General features: G+C 41.7%; 5 protein-coding genes across 6 annotated transcripts; 4 read left to right on the forward strand and 1 right to left on the reverse strand.

The window, feature by feature from the left end:
* Positions 1 to 1,752: 1,752 nt before the first annotated feature.
* wdtc1 (WD and tetratricopeptide repeats 1) lies at positions 1,753 to 9,704 on the forward strand. 2 transcript variants are annotated; one of them, XM_073485648.1, is made up of 16 exons: positions 1,753 to 1,935; positions 2,475 to 2,601; positions 2,797 to 2,880; positions 3,010 to 3,056; positions 3,649 to 3,760; positions 4,548 to 4,735; positions 4,822 to 5,004; positions 5,133 to 5,227; positions 5,337 to 5,452; positions 5,554 to 5,629; positions 5,709 to 5,805; positions 6,162 to 6,332; positions 6,420 to 6,655; positions 6,845 to 7,013; positions 7,512 to 7,704; positions 8,195 to 9,704. In XM_073485648.1, exons 2-16 carry the CDS (start codon positions 2,536 to 2,538, stop codon positions 8,390 to 8,392), a joined length of 2,031 nt encoding a protein of 676 aa, XP_073341749.1. In that variant the 5' UTR covers positions 1,753 to 1,935; positions 2,475 to 2,535; the 3' UTR covers positions 8,393 to 9,704. The 2 variants fall into 2 exon arrangements, with proteins under 2 accessions (XP_073341749.1, XP_073341748.1); XM_073485647.1 differs by having other exon boundaries at positions 1,851 to 1,935; positions 6,848 to 7,013; positions 8,195 to 8,476.
* A 970-nt stretch (positions 9,705 to 10,674) lies between these two features.
* LOC141012217 (transmembrane protein 222-like) lies at positions 10,675 to 15,324 on the forward strand. Its single transcript, XM_073485639.1, has 6 exons — positions 10,675 to 10,860; positions 11,062 to 11,146; positions 11,460 to 11,491; positions 12,138 to 12,234; positions 12,320 to 12,450; positions 13,560 to 15,324. The coding sequence occupies exons 1-6, from the start codon at positions 10,742 to 10,744 to the stop codon at positions 13,645 to 13,647; spliced, it is 552 nt and encodes a 183-aa protein (XP_073341740.1). The 5' UTR covers positions 10,675 to 10,741; the 3' UTR covers positions 13,648 to 15,324.
* Positions 15,325 to 15,333: 9 nt separating this feature from the next.
* LOC141012216 (trophoblast glycoprotein-like) lies at positions 15,334 to 16,700 on the forward strand. Its single transcript, XM_073485638.1, has 2 exons — positions 15,334 to 15,599; positions 15,782 to 16,700. The coding sequence occupies exons 1-2, from the start codon at positions 15,340 to 15,342 to the stop codon at positions 16,698 to 16,700; spliced, it is 1,179 nt and encodes a 392-aa protein (XP_073341739.1). The 5' UTR covers positions 15,334 to 15,339.
* A 1,670-nt stretch (positions 16,701 to 18,370) lies between these two features.
* On the forward strand, positions 18,371 to 23,164 carry kdf1a (keratinocyte differentiation factor 1a). The gene is made up of 4 exons (XM_073485763.1): positions 18,371 to 18,727; positions 19,049 to 20,094; positions 20,485 to 20,559; positions 22,494 to 23,164. The coding sequence occupies exons 2-4, from the start codon at positions 19,068 to 19,070 to the stop codon at positions 22,577 to 22,579; spliced, it is 1,188 nt and encodes a 395-aa protein (XP_073341864.1). The 5' UTR covers positions 18,371 to 18,727; positions 19,049 to 19,067; the 3' UTR covers positions 22,580 to 23,164.
* A 3,022-nt stretch (positions 23,165 to 26,186) lies between these two features.
* nr0b2a (nuclear receptor subfamily 0, group B, member 2a) lies at positions 26,187 to 27,509 on the reverse strand. The gene is made up of 2 exons (XM_073485547.1): positions 26,924 to 27,509; positions 26,187 to 26,814 (listed from the first exon to the last, which is right to left on the reverse strand). Exons 1-2 carry the CDS (start codon positions 27,456 to 27,458, stop codon positions 26,573 to 26,575), a joined length of 777 nt encoding a protein of 258 aa, XP_073341648.1. The 5' UTR covers positions 27,459 to 27,509; the 3' UTR covers positions 26,187 to 26,572.
* Positions 27,510 to 27,927: the final 418 nt, after the last annotated feature.

The following is a 27,927-nucleotide window of genomic DNA, read 5'->3' on the forward strand; positions in this document are numbered from 1 at the left end:
ACACAATAGCCGCTTGTTTAACGTCACAGCGCCGCCCGTTGAACAGCAACGCTTCGTGTTGTCTGAGAAAACGTTTGAGGGTTTCCTGTGTGAAACCTGCGAGCGTAGTCAGTGGTAACATTTGCAGACTACAGCCGCCAAAACCGGAGCGACGATGTTTTCAAGACTCTTTCTTTAATGTTACTGTTAATGCAACAACGAAATGGCAGGGCTCATTCTGCCATATGACAAAAACCTCGACGGTCAAACAAAACGAACGAACCCAGCCAAAGATGCGTTGAGATGCATAGAATAACCCAGAAAACGAGACTTTCACAAGGGTTCAAAAGTGTAAAAACCTACTAAACGGGTTTAAAACAAACTCGGATCAGACTAAAGCATATTCATTGGGCAAATATTATATGGAAGAATGCAAAAACTGATTGTCATTTTTGTTGCAGACGGCGCACAAACCAGCACTAAACAACACATTACATTAGAAAAGACACTCTACTACTACTACATGGTAAAATGTATTCTACTGCTCCTATTTGCTTGATTTACACACTTCTCCTTTTTACTCTGAACACTTGGTATAACAAAGAAGTGAAAATACCACAACTGCTGACATCAGTTGTAGGAAGTTGAGACACTGATGACACCTAACCTGTAACACACAGTGACACATAGGGTGCAAGTCAGGGTTTTCATCTGAACTACTTTCATCACAAACTTACATCTGTTTTCATTATCTTGGTACGTGGTGTGCATGCCTTTTCTCAGCACAATAATGAGTAACCAGCACAATAATTAACTAACGATATGTGCTGTCTGATATATCATTAAAACATCTATAATAAAAAATGAGAATGCCTTTTTTTCTGTCATCAGCAACAGGATTTTCTATACTCATGAGTATCTCATTACAAATACAGAACACATAAAGTGTAAAACATCACTCAAAATAGTCTATTGATCTGAGAGAACACGAGTTTGGCCCTTGACAGAAGTGAAAATAACACAGTGGTAAAGACAGGCTGTAATGAAGAAGTAAGGGTCATGTTAGAAATTCGGTTTTGTGTTCAGTATTCACCTTGTGACCCACAATGATATCCAGCTTCCAAGTAAGGAACAATTTCTTCAATTCCTCCACCACTGCTTATATGCAATAGAAAAATAAAGATGTGTTAATGCTACATCCACAAGCTGCGACTGAAGTGTGGTCAGACCAGACCATTGATCTACATGTCTTGTTCATCTGGCTGCTTGCCATAGACCATTTCTTCTTTCTCATTCTCACTACAGTCATTACCACTACTCAAAATTTGTCAGTGATATTGGGATATTTCATTGTTTCACTCAATTGTTCATTCTGTGACATATCTGGATTTTTATTTTGTGTTTTGTGAATATTTTGGTCCCCAAAAATAATGCGACACATTTCATTCGACTTTTATTGCATATCCATGCACATGCATATAGGCATCCATATCCCACAATACTTCACAAATTTTGAGTAGTTTAATCTACACTAAACTGATTTTTCCTAACACTGTTTCAGTATGTTTTAAAAGTGTCAGAAAATATATCTTTAAATGAGAGAGGGAGATTGTAACTTATTATCACACATTACCCTATGTAGACTGTTCATACCTACTTTTTTACAGCTTAATTGCTTTTGTTTGCTTCTTGTGCTTTAATGTGAAATGTTTGCTAATGCTAGCTGTAACTTGTAGGGAGTGTGCTTTTATTCTGAAATTAACAGGGGGCGGAAGTCTTTGCTCTGTTTTAGCTGGCGGAACAAAGTTGCGTGATACGCTCAGTGGGAGGAGGTTTGTGTTCAAGTCAGAGAAGGTATTAGCGTGAACCCTGTCAACAAACTCACACAGAGTGTGATTCATCACGTCTATTAAATGGACATTTCTTGACAGAAGCCCCTTTAGTTCAAGAAAAGCGGTGAGAATTATTTTACAGTCATAGATTGCAATTAAAGCGTTGCAAATGTCAGCGTTACATGATGAGGACGTTTTGTTTAGCTAGCAAGGTAACGCAAATACGCTAGCGCCAGCTACTTGGTAAACGACAGGTCCCTTTAAAGGCCTGATGCATATGTGGCTAACGGTTTTGGCTGGCTAACTGCGACTTAACGTTAAAATAATTGTCATTGTCTGCGAATTGATCAGCTGATTATAATACTGAGACGCCTGCATAGCTAGCATTAGCTAGTTAGCTAAGTTGTTGGCGTTGGTTGACGGGAGCAGACCCACTGTGTTTGGCACTGGTGTAAACAAAGTCTGTAGACCAGCTAACGTTATATGACAAGCTTGTGTTTCAGCTGTTTTTAAAGAACTCATAATGAGGGAATAATCCAAGTACCTGCTGACCACTTTGTCCTTACTCTTACTTTATAAATATCACTGAGCCAACGTAAAATCACTGCCTTGTGTTCCTCCTGTGTGATCTACAATAACCTGATGGTTTCTACCTCTCTACAGCTGTTTCTCGAGAAAAACAGAGTAAATGTCATCTGAGCTCTGACACCTGGAACCCTAATTTATGTTTTGTGGTGAGGCCATGACTACTGTCAACATCACCAGAGACATCCTGCACAGGCAGATCAGAGTGAGTAAACAATTGTCAGAGCATCCTAGAAGCGCAGTCTACCAGTGAACAGGCAATGTGTTTATCAAACATGGAAATGATTTTGGTTGGCATAATCCAAACAGACTGTCCTCAACTAAAATGATTGATTACAGTTTTGTAATAATTCTCTCTTGTGTGCAACACTGTGATGGAGACTTTGATTCTTGTTCTCAGGACAAGAGAGCATCAGGCTTTCAAAGGGTCTATCATGTGACTGACCCCTTCATCAAGAGACTTGGACTGGAGGCTGAGCTCCAGGTCAGCGACAGCAACTACGTGTGTGTGTGTGTGTGTGCGCGTGTAGAGGGAACGAGTTGTGAAAAGATGATATTTTTGTATATTATTATATCTTCTCCTTCTTACAGTTTATACTGTCTGTCTCAACAGGGCCACACCGGCTGTGTGAACTGTCTGGAATGGAATGAACGAGGAGAGTAAGTCTTAAAAACCTTAAAATTCCTCCTTTTGAATTGTCTCTGACCTGGGATCACTGGCTGGGTTGCCTCACTGTATAACCAAAACTCTTATTCTGAGGTAGTGTATAGACACAGTGTGTACAGTAATGGCCTATTGTTGTTCTGTTATATGTCCAAGTAAAATGAATATGCTTTTCTACTTGTTTTTATATCTAAATGTTGCTGCTGCAACAAAAAATGATACATCTCACTACTCTGTCATGGGATTTGTATGTCTCCAATGGCTCTTTCATAGGCAGTTAATTATTTGGCTCATCCTTGACACCTTCAGTGCTCATGGAGGAGTTGATCTCAATCGACAAAATAAATTGCTTCGATTGGAAGAAGAAAAATCCAAGGCAATGGATTCAGCTAATTACCATTCCTGGTTTATAAATTCTAAATTCTAATCCCAAGGTCTGTAGGCAATAGCTGTAATTTATTTTATAAATCAATAGCATATGTATACAATGAGTCCATTATTACACATCCTACTATGTTACAAGTGGCGTTAGCAGTAAAGATGATGCTTGCAACTGTTGCTTGACCCAGTGGTCGTATTTGTTTTCAGTTTACTGGCCTCGGGCTCAGACGATCAACATGCCGTCATCTGGGATCCATTCAGGCACAAGAAGCTTACAACTATGCACACAGGTCATGCTGCAAATATATTCTCTGTGAAGGTAAGCCAGACTCAGTGTAGGATGAATGTATTGAATGGCGGAAGGGAAAGTGGGCTGAAATCTGTTTACAGTGGCTTTATTTACATGCGCATTGATAAATTGGTCCTAATGTGATCAAGGCAGTGATGCGAGTAAAGTGTAGCCCAATCAAACATCATATTCTGGTCGTGTTTATTTCATTATGCTCACTAACTTAGTAAGGTAACGTGAGAACTCATTGAAGGGCATTTTAGCCGTGTAAACAGATGTTTCTGACTTTGACTCACTTTCACAACTTTTGTCACAATTTTGCAACAGTAACACAGGTTGTCACATGCAAAACTTCTCAGCTAGTAAGACACTTTATCTGCCTCACCTGACCTCACCCTTTCTCTAGTCATCAGCAAATACTCTATGATAGAAATTCACTTCCTGTACATTAGGTGGCACTGTTGGCTATTTATTGAGTGGAATGTTGTTTGTTTGAAAACCATCTTCGTACATGTTTGACTGTACTTCATGCAAAAATTGCCCTAAGGGCACGAGGTCAAATACTGGAGGCAAGATATTACAGTCTATGATAATGTGGAGGTGACGTTAAAGCCACTTACTATGATCTGTAGCACAGAAATGTCAATATCAATGGATTGGCCGTATAAGTTCTCTATGTAAACACCTTAGTAATGCCTTGATATGTGGTTACTGGTGGCATTAATTGGACCACTATGTGATTTTTAAACAGAATACACTGTGAAACATTGTGTCTGTATTTCTCAGTTTATTCTTGTGCTTTTGTCTGTCCACGCAGTTCCTCCCTCACTCCGGGGACAGGATATTGGTAACAGGTGCAGCCGACACAAAGGTCCATGTGCACGACCTGTCAGTGAAGGAAACCATCCATATGTTTTCAGATCATACCAACAGAGTCAAACGCATTGCAACAGCACCCATGTGGCCCAACACCTTCTGGAGTGCTGCGGAGGATGGCATCATCAGGTAAGAACCCAGGGATCTGTCAGAGAGCTATCCCATGTCTGACTTTGCTACACGTAACATGTTCACTCTCTCCTTGTCCACTACAGACAGTATGACTTGAGGGAGAGCAGTAAACGCTCCGAGGTGCTGATTGACCTGACAGAGTTCTGTGGTCAGCTGGTAGAGGCCAAGTGCTTAGCTGTCAACCCACGGGACAACAACTACCTGGCAGTGGGAGCCAACGGGCCTTTTGTTCGCCTTTATGACATCAGGATGATTCACAACTACAGGTTGGTTAAGTATTTTTCTATGGTAATACTTACTCAACAACCACTGAAATGTGGTACACTCTCCATTCCAGGTTTTGACATGAACATGCTCAACCAAGTTTCATTCATGTTTTTCTTTACTTACACAGGAAATCTGTGAGTCAGGGCACATCAGCAGCTGTGCACACGTTCTGTGATAGGCAGAAACCCATCCCAGACGGAGCCGGGCAGTATTATGTTGCAGGTGAATTCATGTCGGGTATCAAATTTATTTAATGGGTACATTTCCATTCCAAATTATTGACTGTGAATGATGTGGTTGAATAACATCCACTTTTCTCTGAATGCTCCAGGGCACCTGCCAGTGAAACTCCCAGACTACAATAACCGCCTGAGGGTCCTGGTGGCCACCTATGTCACCTTCAGTCCAGATGGTACTGAGCTACTCGTTAACATGGGCGGGGAACAGGTAATGGATTTCAGAGCATACAAGGATTGGTGAGTGGAGTTATTAATTTCTGTTTTCATGTTTAAACATGTGCTTTTTCTGCATTTATCCTGTTCTTCTAGGTCTATCTGTTTGACTTGACATTTAAACAGAGGCCATACACCTTCTTGCTTCCAAAAAAGTGCCAGTCATCAACAGGTAGGTCTGTGCCATTTAAGAGAAGTAACAAAGTACCGTATCTATATGTGTTGTTGGTTTTAAAACTTTGATTTTTCAGGAGAGGTACAGAATGGAAAGACAACTAATGGTGTCTCCAATGGACTTCACTTGCCAACCAGCCATATCCGCTTTGCCGGAAGCAAGCTCCGCTCTAGGTAATTGCTTTTTCACCCGTGATTGTTTTTTAGATACAGAATGACTGGTTAAAAGTTTGAGCATGAACTCACTTGAGTTCACAACTCCCATCCCAGTCATAGTCTGTTCACCCTGTTGCCATCTGGTAAGCAATACAGAAGTATCTGTGGCCGTCAGACTACAGAGCAGCTTATTTTCTCAGGCTCTGAGGACACTCAATTCATCTTTCACACTCCACTTAATCATATCATATTGTATATCATTAATCATAATCATATAATTGTATTTTTGTGAGTTGAATAGAGGGACTATAACCCTCATTTTGTTCGATTTATAAAATGATCTTGATTCATAATTCTTCTGCTCTCTGTTTCAGTGCTACTGAGCTCCCTCCGCACTTGGAGAAGATAAAACAACAAGCTAATGATGCATTCGCCCGGCAGCAGTGGACGCAGGCGATACAGCTGTACAGTTTAGGCATTCATCAAGCCAGCTCCAACGCCATGCTGTACGGGAACCGTGCTGCAGCCTACATGAAGCGCAAATGGTACACATCATTGTTGTCACTGCAGAAAGACGATTCATCATCTACTCCTGAAGGCTCTAAAGCAGTTTGTTCACATGTGATTTACAGGGATGGAGACCATTATGACGCCCTCAGGGACTGTCTGAAGGCTCTCACTCTGAACCCCGGTCATCTGAAGGCTCACTTCCGACTGGCACGGTGTCTGTTTGAGCTCAAGTATGTGGCTGAAGCTCTGGAGTGTTTGGATGATTTCAAAGGAAAGTTTCCGGAGCAGGCTCACAGCAGTGCCTGTGATGCCTTGGATAAAGACATCAAGGCTGCTCTCTTCTCTAAGACAGAATCAGGTATTTTTTATTCTGAATTTGATGTTTAAATCAGTCTGGACAGGGGCAACAAAAGACTGGGAGAGTTGTTGAATGCTCAAAAATCACCTGTTTGGAGCATTCCACAGGTAAACGGGCTGATTGGTAACAGGTGATAGACTCGTGATTGGTTGTGAAAGAGTAATACGTAGAATCTTTTTTCTTCACCAGCAGACGATAAGAAAGCCAACAGCTCAATTCGATTCCACTCATTCAGTCGGAAGGAGTCCATCCCTGAGGACGAGTTGGTGCTGAGAGAGCGCAGCTTTGACTACAAGCACAGATACTGTGGTCACTGCAACACTACCACCGATATCAAAGAGGCCAACTTCTTTGGAAGGTCAGTCACTACCAGTCTGATGATGCCTCATTAGGGGGCAGTAATGAGCTCTGTTGCTTGAGACAGACTGATACATCCATAGTGGAGAATAAGTAGAGCAAAAGCCAACAGTGAAAAATTGCTTTCATTCATAAATGTATGCTCTAGGAACTAGGTCATTGTGCAAAAGTTAATGTTTCTTATGAAGTTAACAATTCCAGTTTAAATCCAGTTTAAGACCTTACATTTCAATACAGCCAAATATTTTATTATATGTGCCAAAGAAGGTGATTATTTACAAACAAAAAAACATAGATCTTGTCACTTTTATTTTTGTTGGTCAAACATGAGATTGTAAAAATGTATTTGTCACATTGAGCTTGGAAAGCCCTGCACACCTGTATGGTAAAGTGAACAAGCACTTTGTGAAGGAATTGGTGGCACAATTTTGTGATTCCTTGTATATCTGACATGTCTCTTGAACATGGCTGGTCTGAATGGTTTCCTTTTTCCATACAGCAAAGGCCAGTACATTGTCAGTGGCTCAGACGATGGCTCCTTCTTTATCTGGGAAAAGGAGACAACAAATCTTGTGAGGATCCTGCAGGGAGACGAGTCCATAGTCAACTGCCTGCAGCCCCATCCCAGCTACTGCTTCCTGGCTACCAGTGGTATTGACCCCGTGGTTCGATTATGGAGCCCTAGAGCAGAGGTAAACAACTGCAGTGTGTTACAGTATATACATTGTGTTAAATTTTGACAGAAGTTGGGGCACAGTATGTGTCATGGTTTCATTACATTATTCAAAAATCCTAGGGATTGTGGGACTTATAAAATTGTTTTGATTTATCACATGGTAACAATATTTGTGGATGTGTTTTGTTTTTTGTTATACTGAACCTCTGTAACTCGGTGTGTGATGACCACCAGATATGTACCTGGTGCAAATGACATAGTAGCATGATGTTTTGCGACTGTAAGAAAATTCCCCAAATTCCTGCAAAGAAGGCTGCATTTGTCAAAACCTTTGGCTGCGTGAAGGCCTTGTTGACGTATTTAAAGGTAACAGTTGAACATAATTCTGTGGAAAAGAAGCGTATTTGTTTGTGATGTCAAAAATGAAAAAGCCAATTTAAACATAATTTACTATTACATCTGATTCTGTATCCCTTTCTCCTTCCCTCTACTCTCTCATGATGCAGACAGAGTGTGAGAACGGGCGAGTGGTGGAGGACATGGACGGTGCTGCTCAGGCGAACCAGCGGCGCATGAACGCTGACCCGCTGGAGGTAATGCTGCTCAACATGGGCTATCGTATCACAGGCCTACGTGGCGTCGGCCCCGATGGCTCGGATGACGAAGACAGCTCAGAGGGACAAGTTCAGTGTCGGCCAAGCTAAACAAACTGTCAGCCATTCTATAGAATGGATATAGGAAGCAAATCACTCTCCCAGCTCCTGTTTGAATCTTAATTTTCCCCCCTATCTGACAGAAACATTGAAAGAATGTCATGTCACATCTCTGCACTATGCATCGCCCTCCCCTGTCCAAAGAGAGGACTGGTGGAGACTACATTTGGGGAGAGGAATTCATACAGGGTGGAGAAGACACCCATCTCGCCCCTTCAAAGCACCGACAACACCTCAGCCTATCCCTCCACCCCTGTGATGGCGGGGGGGGGGGACACCTTTTGAGGAGAGAGCACCTTCCACTTCACTCCCCAGTTTCTCACGAAGAAGGAGGAGTTCAGCACATATCCCTCCTCAGGTTTATGTTGGAGAGACACAACACGTAGAAGGAGAATCCTGCGGTCAGGCGACCTATTTTCAGGTCAGAGTGGCCACACAGTCGCAGTTTCCTCCGTGGAGGATCGAATCACAGACCAGAAGACAGTGCTCTGTTGCATCTCTGGTCTGCTCTACAGTCCGAGCTAAGAGTCTTAGTGCCCGCTCATCTCAGAAAGGCTGCACACCCAAGTCATCGATTCTGAGTTAGACTTGATCATATTTTCAGTTGGAGTTTTGGTCACAGGAAGCCTAGAATTAATTGTCACTCGCCAAGTTGTGAAAGTTGCAAGTGTTGCTCCAATGAAATGTATTTATGAGCTTTGTTTAGTTTATAACTATTGGGAAAAAAAACAACAAGTGGTTTCTTCTGCCAAAGGTTGTCATCGACCATTTTAATGGCCAAGGATTAATGTTTGTTTTCTTTGTTTCATTGAAACATAATTTTGGCATACTGTGCTCCTTTTAGTTAAGAGGTTTTACTACAATAGATTGTTGACAAGATCAACAAAAAAATATTTGTAAAAAAAAAAAACACTTTCTAATACAGCTTTTTGTTTTAAATCAAGTCCCATTGATTGCAAATGTTTGGCATGAAATGTCAGTGTGAAGCTTCTGTTGGGTATAAGTGGGACACAGATGCTAATTTGTGGTATATGGCAACTGTCCTGCTGGCATGAGGCTTCTCTGAACATAGTTGTGGGCAGAAAAGGACACAGAGCCATCCCATCCGTTAACTCAGAGAACGGCTCGCTGGGTCTTTTTTGCCCCCAAACATGGTAAATGTTAAGGAATGGGTCTTCAACAACATGCAACACTAGGCTTCCATATGTTTTACTTTGTTCATGGATTTGAATCACGCTGTTTTTCTTTGAGGAATCCTATAATAACATTTGTTGCAAAGCGAAGAATAAAATTATTGAACACCTTCTTGTCTTTTGCTTTTTTTTCCTTTAAATCAGTGATGAATTTATTTATCCTTTGAGTTTAACACTTACACAACAGATACAGCAGTACTGACACATGACTAACTACGCTGGGAAGATATACTGTAGGTGAGGCTAGGGTATGAGCTTTACAATACTCATTCATCAGTGTCTGCTTTACTCCATGTTTTTGCTGACTGCTAAGCAACCAATATCAGAACAGTACATCACAAGCATGAGCACTTGGCGGGGAGCGTCTCATGCCCCATATACTGCACAGTAATGAGGTGACCCAGCTTTAGGAGTAGTGGAGGTTACAATGATGAAGCTCCTCGCTGACTGAGACTGAGTTTAGCTGCCAAATAGGGCTGAAATTATGCAGTTTCACCTTGCCTGAAAAACTAGCTGATTAGTAGATGGATAGATTTCCACCATAATAGTGTTGATTTTTAACAACACATGTATGGAGGGCTGAACCTGTCAAAATCAGAAATAAATAAATAAAAAAAATATGCCATTAAATTCACAAAAAAAAAAAAAAGAATATGTGTTTGCATTAAATAATTCATAAAATGTGCCACAGATATTTCTGCTTTAATTTACCGCTGTATTTATTTACCTTTGTATTAATTCAACTATTGATTTACTTGCAGAAATAAATACAGAAATAAAAAAAATTGAACGATGAATAAATACAGAAAATGGAAAATTAAAGGGGACAGTAAAAAAAAAAAAGTCGAATAAATACAGAAGCAAATTAAAGCAGAAACATCTCTTTATGTCACATTGTATAAATTAACTAATGCCTTCATTTATTTATTCATTTATTTTTGGTGCATTTAATGACATATCAGCTTAGTTATTGAGCCATATGTTTCTTTATTTACATTTTTAAATCACGATAAAACAAAAACACCGAACAAATGAACGGCGTTGCGTTCACGGCCCGACAGTTGGAGGCGACTGCGCGTTTTCGCTTCTACTCCGCCGCCTCGCGCCGCCTCTGCGTCAGTGTCAGCCCCTGTCACTCCGGGCAGTGATGGCGGAGGTGGACGAGACCGACGTGATGATGAATTACCACGGCGATTTCCTAAAAAGCGACCGAAAGAGCAGCCGCTACCCCTACTGCGTTGTCTGGACGCCTATTCCTCTCTTATCGTAAGACGCTAACACGTTGTCTCTGTCTTGCTAGCTTAGCGTGTAACGTAGCGTGTAACAGATGGACGTTCGCCACTGGTTAAATCTCTGTTTTATTAATAAAAACTGCGCTAAGTGTACTTTATAATGTCCACTCACGTTAAAACGTACCAGAATTGACTCATGTATGGATGTATTGTGTCTTGTGGGTGCATCCTGCAGGTGGGTGCTCCCCTTCATTGGTCACATGGGTATCTGCACCTCATCAGGGATCATCAGAGATTTTGCAGGATCATACTTTGTCTCGGTGAGTTTTTAAAAAAAGCTTTAAACAATTTGAACAGTCTATCCATGTTTTTAATCAGCTGCAATAAGCAATGTCACCTCATGCAGCACTTCACTTCAGTGTAATGGCTCAGCAGAGTTCAGCAGTGAGATGGGGATTAAAAATGCAAACCTGCAGTCTGTTATGTCATGCTGACGTGCTGCTGAATTATTCATGATTTATTGCTTTTATTGTGTTTTGAGTGACAAAGTCTGAGTCACACTGACCAAAAGCACAAGTTCACTTGAATGATTTAGAAAATGTTTTTAAATTCTGACTCTTTTTTTTTTTCTAGGAGGACAATATGGGCTTTGGTCGGCCAACAAAGTAAGTTTATTGATCAAAATATTGTATTTTATAGGTATATTTCAGCTGTGGGTGCAGCAGTTTTAAGATATATCGTGGTATGAAAACTGATAGTTATCATTGTACATGTACTGTACATTACCTACATACAGTATGGAATTCTACTGTATTGGTGTCATTAAAATATATATTTCCAGTGTATATCAAGTTTTATGTCTGTTAGGACATCATATTTTGTGAAATTATAATAAAATGTTTGTTCAGCCATAATTTACCCTCGTTTTCATGCCTGTAAGGGCACCGTAACAAATCATTTAAAGGTGCACTACTGTATGTAGATTTGGGGCAACACAATTTCATACTGTTTTACATTGTTTATATTTGGCGGACCCTGCCACCTTTCTAGCTCCAAACAGTGTTCTGGGAATATTTCTGAGTTTGTATTATTACATCATTAATATTGCAAATATTAAAATTCTGAGTTTGAAGTCAGTCTAAAAAACAAAACTACATAGTGCACCTTTAATCATTATTATAAATATAATTGTGTATGCTGTGATCGTACCATGAAAATCTCATACCCTTGCAACCCTAATTTCCACACGTAGGTCACACCTAATCACAGATCCAAATGAACACATTGATTGATTGTTCACTAATATTGCAGGTATTGGAAGCTTGATGTGGACAAAGTGTGTGGTAATGGTGCTGCTACATGGGACAAAGCAGTGCTTGACGCATCTGAGGAATACAAATGTAGACCGGTGAGACAAAATTCAGAATTTTGAATATACACATTTCAACATCAGTGTTCATAGAGTAACATCTTCTGTTTCTGTTTTGTTGAAGCACAATCTGTGCTTAGACAACTGTCATTCCCACGTGGCGATGGCCCTAAACCTCATGCGCTACGACAATTGCACGTCTTGGAACATGGTGAACCTGTGTGTGCTGTCTCTCATTCATGGAAAACATGTGAGGTAAGTGTTTTAGACCCAATCTGACATTTGTGTTTCCATTAAGAACCAGCATTATTTTTTAAGTTTCTCTATTTCTCTCAATTTATTTATGTCTTTGTGTCGCTGTAACACCCTAATTTCTCCTCTGTGGATTATTAAAAGATTATCTAATCGTCTCTTATTTATCCAAGATAAAACACTTACTTATTTAACATTTAACAGATTTAGCTCCCATTGTCTTACAATTACATGACAATCATTTGGGGTTAAGTGTCTTGGTCAAGGTCCAACCAAGGACTAACTGAACCTTAATGGTTTAGTCTACAATCTGATTGCAGCTTTCCCCAGGCACACCAGCAAAACCTCATGGCAGTGAATGCAGCACTCCCTTGTTTCTCATCGATATGGTTCGACAAAACAAGTTTGATTTTATTTAATGGTCCAAATGTACCTAAAACGGCTTTACGATCTGTACAACATATGCCCTCTACACAACAACAGGTACCGTCTATCCTTAGACCCCTGATTCGTATCAAGAAAAACTCTGATAATTTATCAGAAAATGGGGAAAAAAGATTTTGACACAGGATTCTTCTTCCACAGTACTGTACCAAATACACCTGAAGCATCTTCATCACAAACATGTACACAGTCTTTTAAATTGCTCTGCTGCCGGACGCCTCGTGAGCATTAGGAGACATATGGCTCAGAGAACCCCCCTCATTATTCTCCACTGACCCACATAGAGAGCTCTGTCGTCACAGTTTGTGCTGCCTCTGCACATACGCTCCTACAGCGCAGAGAAGGGGAGTCGTGTAATTCATCACTGACAGCAGCGCTCCCCCTCTGTGTCACCGCTGAAGGTCACCTCTTCTGTGGGGCTCCCTGCGCCGGCTGGGTGGAAAGGACAGTAGGACGCAGGCTGGGGTGCATTCACAGAAGGGGGAGGGAGGGAGGGAGGGAGCTGTGGGCCCATGGGAGTAAAGAGATTGGACAGTGTGACACTTCCACACTCCTCACATGTCCTTGCCTGTCCAGGAATATTTGAAGAGTAGTTGTTTTACCCTCTCTGTGCATATACAGCTGTTGATGATTACTATAACACAGATTTCCCTCTTTGTGTCCTTCAGCTGGGCGGCGTTCCTGAAGAGTTGGCTCCCCTTCTTCATGCTCTGCGGAGTCCTCGCCACCTTCATCCTCACCTTCAACCTACAGTAGTGGAGCGAGCAGCCCATTGGGATGACTCTTAGACTTTGGTTTTACATTGTAATTGGCTTTTTAATGATGTGTTTTGACAGGACATTTGTTTCTAAATGAAGGACTTCATCGTCTGTTTGTGATCTAGTCTGTTGGAAGGTTTCTTAGGGGCAAAACCCAGATGTTTGTGGGTCGTTTCAGTAATCAGTAATTAATTTATGGTTTAACAGTTAAAGGATAAGTTCACCCAAAAAATGAAAATTCAGTCATTATCTACTCAGCCCTGTACTGATGGAAAGTCGGGTGGAATTTCGCAGTGCAAGAAAACATTTCTGGAGCAGTAGTTAGGAACTTGTTAAAATGTAAAAAAACAACTGAAAAAATAACATAAAATGGCTCCATACATCTCGCCCTGCATAATCCAAGTGTCCCAAAATCCCAAATTCATTTGAAAAGACGTTATTTACACCCTCTACAAGGCTGACGTTTTCAATGTAGCGGCTGAGCTAAAAGTGTGAGCATGCACCCCATCTGAAGTGGGTGCACCAGCTTGACTGCATGTTGAGGGTGTAAAAAAGATATTTTCAAATCAGTTCAGGATCTCAGGGCTCTGTTGCTGTGAAGCTCCAGAAATGTTTTGTGGACGATGAAACTCAACCCCACTTTCCAATCGCCATGGTTGTGTTTTTTTGGGATTTTTGGGTGAACTAATCCTATAGGATTCATTGTATTTCTCTTCTTCCACAAGTATTTATGATTTAATAATATGCATAAGCTACAGTGTTTACAAAACGTCTCTTCGAAATGAACCATCACTGTTTTTCACATGCTGGTTTATAAAGAGTTTCACACAGGAAGATGATCCTTTCCAGATTACACCACAGTGGAGTAATGCTGTTGAATCCAGAGATGTATATTTCAGGAGTGGCAGTGATGAATGTGATTCCAGACTGGCTAATGTACATTTCAGTGATGAATCGCTACAAAATGAGGCACGAAATCTTAAAACCGAAAGCGTTCATCAATTATTTGTCTAAGAGATATGAGCCGCTACCAAAGATAGAATGATGTAGGGCCCACATGTGATAAATAGTGGTATTGTGCTGTACAAACGTCCTCCTCCCTGCAGTCCTCTTTCCTCTGCAAATATGTGAAGGCTTTTCTTTAACATAAGTGTATTATTTACTTTGCTAAATGTGCATCCTCATGCTGGAATGTTACTCTGCTGAAAGCATACATATTATGAGCAATACAACATTACATCACATTATGTATTGTTTCTTTTACTGGTTTCTTTTGATGTTATGTACCCAAACAAGTATTATTTATTATTGTATATCTCTATCAGTGTGATATCTCTTTAACTTAATTTTTGATGTGCTGTGTACAAAGCTTTTAAAGTCTCCCCTGGCAGACCGGTGGAGGTCACAGGCTGTGGATGCCCTAATTGTCCTCTGTACCTTTAAGGGAACCACGTACCTTTTTCATCCGGCAGATAGTGTGTGATATGAACTCCCATCAATTTCTTTATTCCCAGAGTGGAGCAGATTCTGAGGGGCTGGTGCTGGAGTGCTCTTTGCCGCCTCTGCAGCATTTGTATTCGATTTTTGACTTATAAATTCACGTGGAACTATTATATTTTTCCCTAGTTTATTCTTGTGACTTACTTTGTTTTGTTTTTTATCATTCTCTTTAATTGGCTACACTTCAGAGATGTGTGTTTTTGCACTCCGGGTGTTTCTCGGAGTCCTTCTTTGTGCACCGTACCTGTGCTCGGAGTGTCCTTTTGGCTGTGAGTGTTTTGCCGTCACTCGCACAGTGAAATGTGTTTCCAAGGATCTGCTCGCGGTGCCGCAAAGTGTTCCAGGATATGCAAGGACTGTCTTCATCACAGGGAATAATATACATCTGATTGGACCTGATTCTTTTGCAGAGCTGGAGAATGTCACTAACATCATTTTAAGCAATAATAGGTGAGATTTGCTTTGTGTCATTCATGCATATGAAGCCATATTTGGATAATATGACTAACTTTCTTGATGTATATCTAATAAATACATTTTCTCTGAGTTTTCTCTTTTCTGTGTTTTTTATTTGTATGAAAATAATATTAAATGTCCAAGAACAGACATTACAGTGTGAGTCATCTTCACAGGATCACAGAGATGGCATCCCACAGCTTCTCTGCCCTCCTCAACCTGCGCTTCCTGGACCTCAGTGGGAACCAGCTGGTGCTCATCCATCCAGAAGCTCTCAGCATACCCGGCAGTCCCCTTCAGGAGCTCAGCCTGAGCCGCTCGCTCTACAACTTCTCCGCCCTGACCGACCTCACCACAGCTCTGCGCTGGGGCGGCCTCAGAGGGCTCCTCCGCCTCGACCTCTCTGGGAACCAGCTCTCCCTGCTGTCCCCGGGCATGTTCTCCCACCTTCCCAACCTGCAGCAGCTCTTTCTCACTAACAACTCTCTGGTGACGGTCTACAGTGGAACCTTCTCTGGCATGAACCAGCTGCAGGTGCTGGACCTTTCACACAATGCCTTCAGCACATTCAGCGCTGATGCTCTACAAGAGCTGGAGACGCTCGGGAACATCCAAGTCTTTCTCGGGGACAACCCCTACACCTGCTCCTGTGAGATCCAAAACTTTGTGTCCTGGCTGAATGAATCAAGAGCTCAGGTGGATGTGGACGCTGTAAGGTGTGCCTCACCGGGGGGGTTAAATGGCACCCGGCTGCAGGGGCTCAGTGTCCAGGGTGTTGGATGTGTTGTTCCAGTCCAAGCAGAGGTGGCTGACCTCACCCTGCAGACGTCCTATGTCTTTCTGGGACTTGTTCTGGGGTTTGTGGGGATGGTGTTTCTCTTTGTGCTCTACCTAAATCGCAAAGATATGAAGAATTGGATAATTGGGATGAGAGATGCATGTCACGACGTTCTGGAGGGGTATCACTACAGATATGAGCTCGACTCAGACCCTCGGCTGGGGCACATTTCAGAGGTTAATGGTAACAGCAGGGGAAAGGGGCATCAAGGATTATCTCCGTCACAGCAGCTGCCAAGTGACACCTGTATCCTCTAGGTTCCTACAGACACACATGTCAGACAGGTGACAGCCTCCCTACCTGTAGGCCAGTGAAGCTAGAATTCTTTGAGTAAGAAATATATGTAGATGTGAATAGTTTATTCTGGTAGATGAGCTTCCTGTACATACTGCACTAACTTATAAACCACACCTTAAAAGTGCCTTTCTGTTTCCAAGGAACTGGAGCATTTTATCTCTAAATTAACATTATTGTCCCGTGTTTATTATACATTTTATAAAAATATATACATAGACTACATTGAAGACAAACTAGATTGTCAACCTGTCAATTTTTGTAAACTGTGGTTTCTTCTTTCATATTAGTGTCATGATTTTAAATATCTTAATAGAGCTGCAACAATTAATTGATAAGTTGTCGACTATTAAATCAATCGCTATTTTTTTTTGATAATAGATTAATTGGTTTCAGGAATTTAATTAGAAAAAAAGTCCTCCAGCTTTTAAAACATTATAATATTGTGGTTTCTTGAATATCTTTGGCTTGTGAACAAAAACAGACATTTGAGGACGTCATTTTTGGGCTTTGGAAAACACTGATCGACATTTTTCCACATTTTCTGCCACTTTACAGACAAAATGACCAATCAATTCTTTCGTAGTTTTGTAGTCCCCATCTGCTTCAGTTGTTTAGGAGAATGCTACAACACTGTTTTGCTGTGAAGCTCCTGAAATGTTTTTCGGACTTCACACCTGACTTTTCATCGGTTTGAGGGTGAGAAGATAATGACTGAATTTTCATTTTTGGCTAACATATCCTTTAATAGTGTGTGTTTATCATTGCTTTTGACAAAAATGTTGGGCATAGGCTACACTGAAAACACACTAGACAGCCCGCGTTTTGTCAACTGTGGTTACTTTTTCTTTTTATCCTAGTGTCATGACTTCAAATATCTTATCGTACTGCAAATTACTGCCAGAAAGATAGATGACATAGATGGTAGATCAATGGCATGGAAAATGTATGTTGACCTAAGAAACTGTAATCCATAGACACCCAGAGAATAGATCTTTATAAGAGTATGTATGCCTTAGTAGAATAAAAAAAAACTTTTATGATTTAATTAAATGTGTGTTTATTGTGCTAGAATTCATAATGTGATCAGTAGTATAACATCCAAAGGAATAGTTATTAAAGCTCCTGTAAGATATGAAACTTGTATTTGCATCACTTATAAATAAAATACATTTTTGATGTATCCACCTGTCATGTGCTCCTGTTTTATTGTGACTGCAGTGAAAGCCACCTTGCCACACAGACTCATATATTTCTCCAGGTGAGGTGACCCTACTATTTCAACTCAAAGAGTGGGTGATTAAGTGTTTCCGTGGAGGGAAAAAATAGGGCAGAATGAAAGATATGGTGTGGAAAACACCTGCTGGCTCTGCAGCTGTGCACCTCTGTGTGACCTACCTTGCATGTATGTGTTTGTTACATGTGGAAAAGTACAGAATTTCACCATCATTTAATATGTTGCATCACATGGCACCAAATAACAATCAGATTATGAAACGGTGAAGTGTTCCCATTGTTACAGCAAGAGTCATTTTTTCTTCTTCCTCTTCCATTACCTTTATTTTTTGTTCTACCTCCTGCTCCTCTTTTTCTTCTTCTCTGCTCGTATATCCGCCTCGCGTGACGTCACGACTCACCTGTGGGTGGGTGTAGGATCTGGGATTAGCTGTAGCCGCAGGTAATAGCCAAACATTGGGAGACTCTGGGCTACACACGGCTGAGTTTTACAAAAGCGGAGACGACACGAATGAGCTTGAGTCGCGTCGCTCGGTCGAGGCAGCCGACTTTAGGTTTGCAGAGCTTCGTTGTGTCGGTGAGGTGAAGTCACCTGGACGTCTGTGGGCGGGCGAAATCCACGTCTTTTCTCTGTGTTTGAGGCGCGAGGAGAAGTTTTCTCTGTGCGAGACTTCCGCGGTTTGCTCGCTGAACAAGTCACCTGGGATAGAAGACGGTCACAAGTGTTTCCTCTTATGCGGCAAGTGGACGCTTTGTAAGTACAATTAAAAACGGTTCAAAGTTGAATGAGATTTGGTTTGAGTTTTGCTTTGCTGCGTTCTCTGTAGGCCGAGCGAGCTTTTAAGGGCGCGACGAAATTAGCCAACTTACTATCAGGCCAGCAATCAATGCACCCACTTTTATTTACATTCTCAGCGTTTGGTGGGAGGTAACTTTACTGGAAGCAAAGTGTTTACTTCTTAAGGTGAATTGAACGTGCCATGGTGCGTTTAATGCCACAAGCCTGTGTGGCAACAACAAAACATGTTTACACCTGGTTATTTTTCTTCTTCTAAACATGCCTCTCCCACTCCAGGTCCCAGGCATTTTGAGCCATGCCTGGCCACAGCTCAGGGGCTCCACAGGCGTCCCGCCACCACAAACACCACAGCTCCACCTCCAGAGCAGACAAGTACAGACAGACTCGGACTATATCCAGGGAGAGCAGCCAGGAGTCTTACAAGGATTCTCATGGGGAGCACCACACTGACCACTCCCGGTATTCAGAGAACAAGTACGGTCGCAGCCGAGGCCACCCGCGCAACGGCACGGGCCGGGGCTCCCAGACTATAGGGTTTATTCCTGGCTCAGCGGACAGCACACCCACCAGCAGACATGCCTGTGGCTCCTGTGCCTCCATGGGCTGGAGTGGCTGCAAGGCTCTTATCTGCTGTGTACTGACCTGTGGATTTTATGGCAGCAGAGAGCCCTGCCTGCCTGTTAACGAGAGCTCCACAGACCATCCCCCTAAAGCAGGCAGCGAGCCTCACCCTCCTAATGGCATGGCTGTGACCAACCCCACCTGTGGCATCCCTTTGGAGCCCAACAAATCCACCAAAGCCTCTAAGTTGCCAACGAGCGACAGCTTCCGCTATCCTGATGTGCGCATCGCAGGTCAGACAGTAAGGTATCAGGTTGCTGCCCCCAAACGGACCCGTACGACTGGCAAAGGGGAAAGCCAGCGGCCTGTGAGCAACACCAGCCTGTTATCCCGTGAAGACTATGACTTGGATGACCTGAGCGACACAGGCACAGACATTGACTCTCTCATCACCAAGAAGCTGCTGGAGCTCTATGCCCTGCACCAGATCGACCAGCTGGCCAAGTGCACCTCAGACTCCTCGTTCTCCCGCAAGACCAACGAGATCAGTGAGCTCATCTACAGCATCGCTCAGGACTACAACCTGGAGGAGCAGGAGGCCGAGTGCAAGCTGGTGCACGGCGTCATCCGCATCAGCACGAGGAAGAGCAAACGGAACAAGAGCCATCAGTCGGCGGGGCAGCGTCCAAACGGGAGGAACGATGGGACACTCCCTGACAGCGGCAATGAGACCATGACCAACACGTTCATGAGCAGTGACTGTAAGAACACCACGCAACATATTCATAAAACAATTAACGTTTATAAAAACAGCTGAATTAATACCACAACACAACTGTATTCACCACCTGGCTGCAACATACCAACTATACTAATCATCTCATCAGCTTCCCTAAATGACTCACAGCGTCTGTTGGAACGCTGCTCAGGCTCTTTTGTTTGGCTCATACTTTTAAGTCCTAATACACCAGGCATTTTACAGGTAGTGACCTAATAATAATAATTGGTAAATCTGAGGCAAGTTCAAACAGGTGCGCACTGTCTTCCAAAGCATATTGCACAATAGCAGAGATGACCGGATTAAAGTCTGTCGCAGCTGCTCGTCTGCTTGAGATAATTTTTTTATTTGTCTGTTTCGTCCCCTGCCACAGTTCCAGAGGTGAAAGTGTCGGAGCAGACGCCATCTGACGAGCTGGCGAGGAAGATGAGACATTACAGCGGGAGAAGTGAGTGCATACTGGGAATTTCCTTTAACAGCGACACATTTATGTCCTCCTTTTATAAATACATGCATGAGGAATAAAGAGTTGGACAAGATCCAAAATCAATCAGCAGCAGAGAGTACGAGAGTGTGAATTGTGGTTGCACATTTCATATTAATTATATTCATCATGCCTTTATTCGTCCTGGTCATTGAGGCATAATTACTACCGAGGCTCACTCTTTGCAATCCATTGTAGCTGCTGCAGCTGCAGGGAATTTTCTCGCCTCCTCTCCACTTTCCAGTAACATACCAAGCTTTAAACAGTGAAAGCTCTGCATTCCTGTCCCCTTTTCTCTGCATATTACAATCCCTCGCTCATTAGCTGCCACCTTACACCCACCTTTCAATCTGCCTCGTTCTCCCCTCCGGCTCAGCGGTCATGCTACACCACCTGCCAGAGCAGCAGATCAGGTCTCATTAAATATACGCTGCAGAATGTCCCAGGTTTTTATTATGTCATTTCAGCGAACAACTTTGGTTACAGATGGATTAGCGCGCAGCAGCCTCTGTTGTTCTGCAAGGAAGAGCGGGGTGTCTTGTTACATGTCTTTGAATGAGGGTACACCACATTGTGTTGCCACAACTTTCACATAATGGCCTGGGAATGTACCAGCCACCAGGGTTAAACTCAACTGTTGTTGTGCAGGGCCCCGTGGTGCGACTGTTCCCAAAACTCTGATGTGCCTAAAAGTTGACAAGTCGTTTAAAAAAATGTAACGCTTAAAAATAATTTTGAGACAACAATCATTTACATACTGTGTTAAGAAGTTAAATCAAATGTGTTATTGGCTGCACTGGTGCGCCTCATCGGGGTGCACCAGCACATAACTTAGCTGCACCCCGATGAGGCGCACCAGTGCAGCCAGTGTATGAAGTTATTCAGGAACCTTGATGTTGCATCTACTGTATTTGCTTTTTCTTTTTCTTAAAATAACAGACAACAAAAATAAGTCTGCACACAATGATTAAGATGAGAATGTAAACAGTATTAAGAAAGAATAACAGGAGAGATGGATGGAGAGACAACTTGGCTTCAGTCAGAGAATGTGATGGTCGTTTACAGCATAACTGTGTGTTCTGTCTGTTATAAACGTTAGTGGGTAGGTTATGTTCTTCAGAGTTATGCAACTCTTCACCTCTGAGAGCTACAGTTCAACTGGCAATGCAAGATTTGACTTCCATTTCATTGCAATGCATTTTTTGCCCATGACCAGTAGATATTCTGTAAGCTTGAAAGACATGTTCCCAACTCTGTCAGGTGCAACTAAAAATGTTCATGGGTTGCGTCGGTGCACATAAAATTTAGCAGGTCTGCTTATAGAAAAAAACGTAACCTATAAAAATGCATTTGAGGCACCTTTATTACTGTTTACAATTTAATTTTAAGAAATTACAATGTGTTATTGATTGCACCCACATTATGTGCTGGTGCACCTTAAAGGTGCACTATGTAATTTTGTAGAAGAAATTCAAACTCAGAATGTTGATATTTACAGTATTGATAAGGTAATAATACCAACTCAGAAATAGGTATTTTTTCCATAAGTGAATAAACAAGCGGAAAATAAGGTCCCCAGAACTCTGAAGCTAAAAAGGTGGCAGGGTCCGCCAATTAAAATCAAAGTAAAACAGTGTAAAATTGTGTTGTCAGGTCAGTTTGTTTATTTTGTTTGTTTAGGAATAAAAAATCAGTCAGTGAAGATCTTTCTCCTCTGATTAAAATGTCTTCCCCAAAACTACATAGTGCACCTTTTACATGAAAATGTTAGGCGCACCAGTGCAACCGGTGTATAAAATTAGTCAGGAGGCTTGATGTAGCATCTACTGTATTTGCTTTTTCTTGTACTGCCTTGTTTTTTGCTTTCAGTGCATTAAATAAAGCTCTTTCTCCCACAGCGTACTCCTCCAGCAACACCACAGCCTACTCAGCCTGGCACCATGACACCGAAACAGACTCTTCAGGCGCTCCTCTGCTTCTCTGAAGGCCAACACCGAAACAAAAGTACATATCCTGACAAAGTGATGTAGCCAACTAGATGGACAATGTTATCCTTGTGCTATTATTTTTTGTTTTGTTTTGCTGTTACGGGCTGGAGCACCTTTTACCTTGGGCGGTTGTGCTCTTCCTTTTTTTTGCTTTTGGAGTGTCATTTTAAAATTCATGGACTGTTTCTCTTTAAAGCAAACGCACCACTGAAACAGGAAACCTTTTTTTACACAGGGAGAGAATGTACGTTCTTATGTATTTGTATGCAGTGTTTAAAGTTACTACACTCCATGCAATCTCAGCAGTGAGGCCAGAGGATAGAGACTGATGGTAGAACATAACCGTCCTCATTCTTGTTCCTGAGCAATTGTTTATGCAAGCCATTGTGCATGCACTGTGTGGGTTTATTGACTCCTGCCATTTAAGCATGTTTTGACCTGAAGACTGCGTTGTTAAGCCATATTTTGATGTACATATTTTTAAGTGAATGTTACTTTCTGGGTTGTTAAACCATTTGTGGCCACAGTTTTTTATTCACAGGTAAGTCCTGTTTTTAACAAAATAAAAGTCCCTATGCTTGTTTATGCCTTTTACTGGTATTCAATAAGGAAATATCTTACATAGTAATGATGTTGAGGTCATTTATTTCTTATTGTAGTTTACAGAAAATGTGACATACTGCCGTGTGCTTGCAGAGCTTTGTGTCAAACCAAAATAATATATTCACTCAGTTTGAAAATAAGCAGCAGCTCCTTTATTTTGCAACAAATTATTGTCACCCATATATCAACAAGTTTTTGCTTCGCCTGGCTGGCTGTCTCTTTCCCTACTTTTCCTCTTTATCTCTTGGGTTATTGTTGTCAAGCTCATCTCCCCGAGGTCACTGTGTTGTACCAGGCAGGCTTTTTCCGCCCTCAGCAAAAGAAGAAAACTTGTTTGGCTGGTTCTGACAAAAAGGAAATAAAATCCCGGGGTTTGTCTTTGTCATTTATTGCAAAGGGAAGAAGCAGTGCTGAGAACCAGCTCAACATTAGGAACTTATCCTGAAGTCCTACTTTGGATCACATGTATATTTTTAAGGTATACAGCCTTAAAGTATTCTGTATTAACAGCTGGTTCTACTGACATATCTTTTATATTTATGGAGGTAATCTGAATGAAATATGTGTCTCATGTTCAGCCTTGAAAACGTCTGAACTGTGTTGTCAGCACTTTAAAACAACTCAGAATAAGTCCGATAGCTGCACTTGAATCAACAGAACGTTTCTTAAACATTCTTGAAACACTGATTTGTACTAAAAAAACAGGTGAAAATATACCATATCTACCAAACAAAGCCTAGTAAGCTACAAATGAGCAACCCGTCTGAACTCTCCTGCGCTGAATGTTGAGCTTTTAGACTTGCTGTTCTGCTTGTGGTGTGTTGCAGTTGCCCTGTGTAACCCCATTTCCTCTGGCTCTCTGCCCCCACCAGCACATTCCTGTTTTACCTGAATAGGTGTCATGCAAAGGCTTACTGTTTCACAACTGACATACCACAGGCTAGGATGAATCAGGAGGGCCTGTTCTATATCAAATATAGCCTGCAGGTTATTAACAGCATTATCCTTTAGACTTCTATCAACTTTTGAGCATGAAACATGTGATTTGTATAGGGTTCTTATGTTGTTAAATGTTTTTGTATGTGAAAAAATGTCAGGACAGGTAAGTTTGAGTTCACTCGTAACACTCTGTGTTACTTAAGTTTCTCTGATTATCTGTGTGACTTCCATTATTCTCCATTAGAGGGAGACAAAGCACAACAATAAACAAAATATTGCACACTAATGTTTCAACATGTGAGGTAATAACAAACAATAAGGGAGGTTACTGATCATATCAGTCTTTGTATCTTGGTGTGAAGTGGTATAACGTGCACTGACGGGCATCTGACGCAGCACTGACAGTTAACTTTGGTTCAAACACAATCTGGTCAAACAATAAGGAGAGCACAGCGCCCATGAGTCAGATGTGGTTTCTCAATATGAGTTTTATGCAATATGAGTGGGGCAGCACAGTTAATCTAAACTGAAATATGGCCAAGTGCAATATACAAATTGCAGAACCTGCAATTTTTTGATAAAGATTTTATGTGTGTGAAATGGGGTTGCAGCAATATAACGTTTACAAGGTATAATATGCAGCAATATAACGTTTATACAGTAGGACATTTGACAGTTATCATGTTGTAGGCTGGGTTATGTGCTTCATCTACTCTAATTTCACATACACCTATAAAGAACATGTATATCATAGCAGCCTTCAGTTCCAATAATTTCTACAGCTCTCATTTTTCTGTGATGAAATGAGAGGAACACATGCTACTTTGTCACAATAAACATTCGTGAAGTTTGGTTCAATAATTAATTTTGTTATCGGTCTTCTGAAAATGTGATTAAATCTGCTGGCTCACAAATATACATACCGTAATTCTTATGTTTGGTTAAATGTCCCTCGATCATTTTCGCCTCAATTAGCTGCTCCACATCCAAATCAATTTCAAAACCTCCATACCTACTGTCCAGCATGGTGGTGGTGGTATTATGCTGTGGGGCTGTTTTGCTGCCAGTGCATCTGCTGCTGTAAAGAAAGTAAATGGAATAATGGAGAAGGAGGATTATCTCCAAATTTGTCAAGAAAACCTAAAATCATCAACCAGAAGATTGGGTGTTCCAACAGGACAATGATCCTAAACACACATCAAAAGTGATAAAGGAATAGCTACATATATTGTGTTTTTTTTTATTTATTTTTTTAATGTTTTAAAACAAGTCCCCATCTACTTCAGGTGAATGCTATTTTGCCATGAAGCTCCACAAATGTTTCCATCAGCATGACTGTGAGTAGATAATGACTGAATTTTTATTTTTGAAACCGTGGTATTTGCTGAGACTGTTACTATACTGTAAAAATCTCAAACAAACTTGTTCTCCAGATGTAAGAAAACATGTTTGTTTGGTTCAGACCTCAGCAACATCATCACGATTTCAATTTTTTCAGTGAAAATGAAAATTGTGATGTAAAAATAATAATTCCCATGAATCATTCCCACTAATCTAAATCTGTAATATCTGTCAAAATAATCACAGTATGATTTCTTTACCATATTGTACAGCCCTTGTTTAAAACTCAGTAGTCACTTTAATTGTTTTAAGTCACCTCAGAGGAAAAAGAAACCCTGTCAGACTGTATTACTATATACTTTCTGCTGATGTATCTGCTTGTTCCGTCATTAAAGCTATACAGTATATTGTTGGAAAAACTTCTCAAACCTATAATCACCACACTTTTAGGGTTTTTGCTGCATTTCCAGGGAAGTCACTCTGACATGTTCTATCTTTGGGAACCCTGGCACCTTGACAAGAATTTAAAATAAACAGGATTGAGCAATACTTTGCTGCGGAACATGTCAGTAAAGAGGTACGTGCCAAATGCAATGTAGGGACGATGATGTTCAGAACAAAGTGTCATTATCATGTGTAGTACGTGGTACATGAGACAGATACTGCATCAGGTTTGGCTTGCTCTGTGTCCTTTTAAAAGATTAAGACAGGACTTCACTATTAAGTTCATGTACAAAAATATATTTATTTGACATATTCTGTCAGTGCAGACAACAGTTATTTACAACATTAAGAACGCAGAAAAGATCTTTAACATGAAATACAGTATATTAACAGTGGGTACAGTCTGGAAAGTCACATCTTTCCACTTTAAGGGATCAAATCTTTTCAGACTGGGCTAAAGTGACCTTAGCTTTAATGTAAATGTAAGAAATTCATAGTCTCATGTTTTTGTTGGCTTTGATAAGTCCACTGTCAAGCATTTCCTTAATTCAATGAGCAAACATTGCATGGGTGGGTCAACAAAGAGTTCTGCAGCATCACTGTTAAAAAACATTGGATTCAACTTTCTCCAGGACAGTTACATAAAGTCCAGCCGTCCTCTTCTACCTGCAGAAGAGCATGTCGACCATCAGCTCCAGCAGATCAGCCTGGCCTATCACGGGCCGGAAGAAGAGTTCAGAGATGAGGCTGGGTGTGATGCTCTGCAGTATGGAGGCGGTGAGGAGGATCCGAGCAAAGCGCTCCCTGTCCCCTGGGTGGAGGAGCTGGACCACCTCGCTGAGGGCGTGCTGAGCTTCTTGTTGCAAGCCTTCAACAAACAGAGCTGCCTTTAAATCTGGGACATCTGTTGAAGGTAAAGGCAATAAATTAGAGTTACATATAATGCAAATGTTGTATTCTTGCAGCAGTGACTGAAAAACACCAAGAAATCAGAACATCACATGAATACACACCTGGATTAAATATTGTGGTCCCTTTGAGGTAGGCGTACTCCTTTGGACTCAGATCCAAACTCCAAAACTTTTTGAGGCAGGACTTGAGTTTGCTGACACCGGCTATGGTGGGCTGCTCCCTCTCCATCTCTGGGCTCTCCTGACGGTTCAGGAGAATCTTTTTCAGCATGCTGTCGGCAGGGGTGTCCGTCACCTCAAAGTCCACACATTCCTGGGCCAGGCCCAAAATGAAGAGCGGTGCCCAGCAGCTTTTGAGAAGTGAGAACTGGTCGTTTGGTGGCATCTGGTTAAAAGCAGGTAGGTTCTTCATGAACTGGATGGTTTTAACCAGAACTGCTGAAGCTTCTTTGCAAATCTCAGATGGCCTTTTCAAGCACACTGTCCGCCGCAGCTCACAGTTGCATCTATGAGGTATTGATCTGTAGTTGAGGCTGTTTTGGCTCGGTTTGCTGTTATCCATTTGGCTTAGGATGTTGAAGAGGATGGGATTCGAAAGCCTGTCGCTGTTGGCTGAACAAAGACACCCGCTATCCATTTTAGAGGTTGTAGAGAGAGATCTGTGTAGTTAAATGTCAGTGACCTCCTGCAGGACGTGCTCTTTGTGAGCGTCTGAGTACTACTGCTGCCTCCTCCAGCGCTCCTGTATTTATAGGACAACCCACCCTGCTAAGTGGACCTTGACTTGTCAATACACTCTGTGAAAAACAACTATGTGCTCTGCCAGGTGGCTGATGGTATAACCCTGGAAAACCGATAAGCTTTTTCATCAATGAAGAGGAGCTGGTGGAGTAACGCCTGGGTATCAAGAGGGTTGGGCCTTATCTCAGAGCCAGTGTCATTAACCCAGGCAGTACCAAGCTACCAAGGACTGCCGAGGTAATCAGCCCCACATCTGTCCCTGCACTCTGCCAGGTCACACCTGCACAGCAGCCAGGGCAGAGAGAGGCCATTGACCTGTGAGTTAAGACCTCATAAGGTGTAACAAGTTTGTTATCTAGTTCTTT

The sequence above is a fragment of the Pagrus major genome, chromosome 17, assembly GCF_040436345.1.
Source record: "Pagrus major chromosome 17, Pma_NU_1.0".
In the NCBI taxonomy this organism is placed as follows: domain Eukaryota; kingdom Metazoa; phylum Chordata; class Actinopteri; order Spariformes; family Sparidae; genus Pagrus; species Pagrus major.

Excerpts from the sequence above, each read along its gene's own strand:
- wdtc1 (XM_073485648.1), top strand. The coding sequence starts at position 2,536 with ATGTTTTGTGGTGAGGCCATGACTACTGTCAACATCACCAGAGACATC. Across the intron at positions 4,736-4,821 it reads GCGGAGGATGGCATCATCAG|ACAGTATGACTTGAGGGAGA; the intron begins GTAAGAACCCAG and ends TGTCCACTACAG. Across the intron at positions 5,806-6,161 it reads GGAAGCAAGCTCCGCTCTAG|TGCTACTGAGCTCCCTCCGC; the intron begins GTAATTGCTTTT and ends TCTCTGTTTCAG.
- LOC141012217 (XM_073485639.1), top strand. The coding sequence starts at position 10,742 with ATGGCGGAGGTGGACGAGACCGACGTGATGATGAATTACCACGGCGAT. Across the intron at positions 10,861-11,061 it reads ACGCCTATTCCTCTCTTATC|GTGGGTGCTCCCCTTCATTG; the intron begins GTAAGACGCTAA and ends TGCATCCTGCAG. Across the intron at positions 12,235-12,319 it reads AGGAATACAAATGTAGACCG|CACAATCTGTGCTTAGACAA; the intron begins GTGAGACAAAAT and ends GTTTTGTTGAAG.
- LOC141012216 (XM_073485638.1), top strand. The coding sequence starts at position 15,340 with ATGTGTGTTTTTGCACTCCGGGTGTTTCTCGGAGTCCTTCTTTGTGCA. Across the intron at positions 15,600-15,781 it reads ATCATTTTAAGCAATAATAG|GATCACAGAGATGGCATCCC; the intron begins GTGAGATTTGCT and ends TCATCTTCACAG.
- kdf1a (XM_073485763.1), top strand. The coding sequence starts at position 19,068 with ATGCCTGGCCACAGCTCAGGGGCTCCACAGGCGTCCCGCCACCACAAA. Across the intron at positions 20,095-20,484 it reads CACGTTCATGAGCAGTGACT|TTCCAGAGGTGAAAGTGTCG; the intron begins GTAAGAACACCA and ends CCCCTGCCACAG. Across the intron at positions 20,560-22,493 it reads GAGACATTACAGCGGGAGAA|CGTACTCCTCCAGCAACACC; the intron begins GTGAGTGCATAC and ends TTTCTCCCACAG.
- nr0b2a (XM_073485547.1), bottom strand. The coding sequence starts at position 27,458 with ATGGATAGCGGGTGTCTTTGTTCAGCCAACAGCGACAGGCTTTCGAAT. Across the intron at positions 26,815-26,923 it reads GACCACAATATTTAATCCAG|ATGTCCCAGATTTAAAGGCA; the intron begins GTGTGTATTCAT and ends TACCTTCAACAG.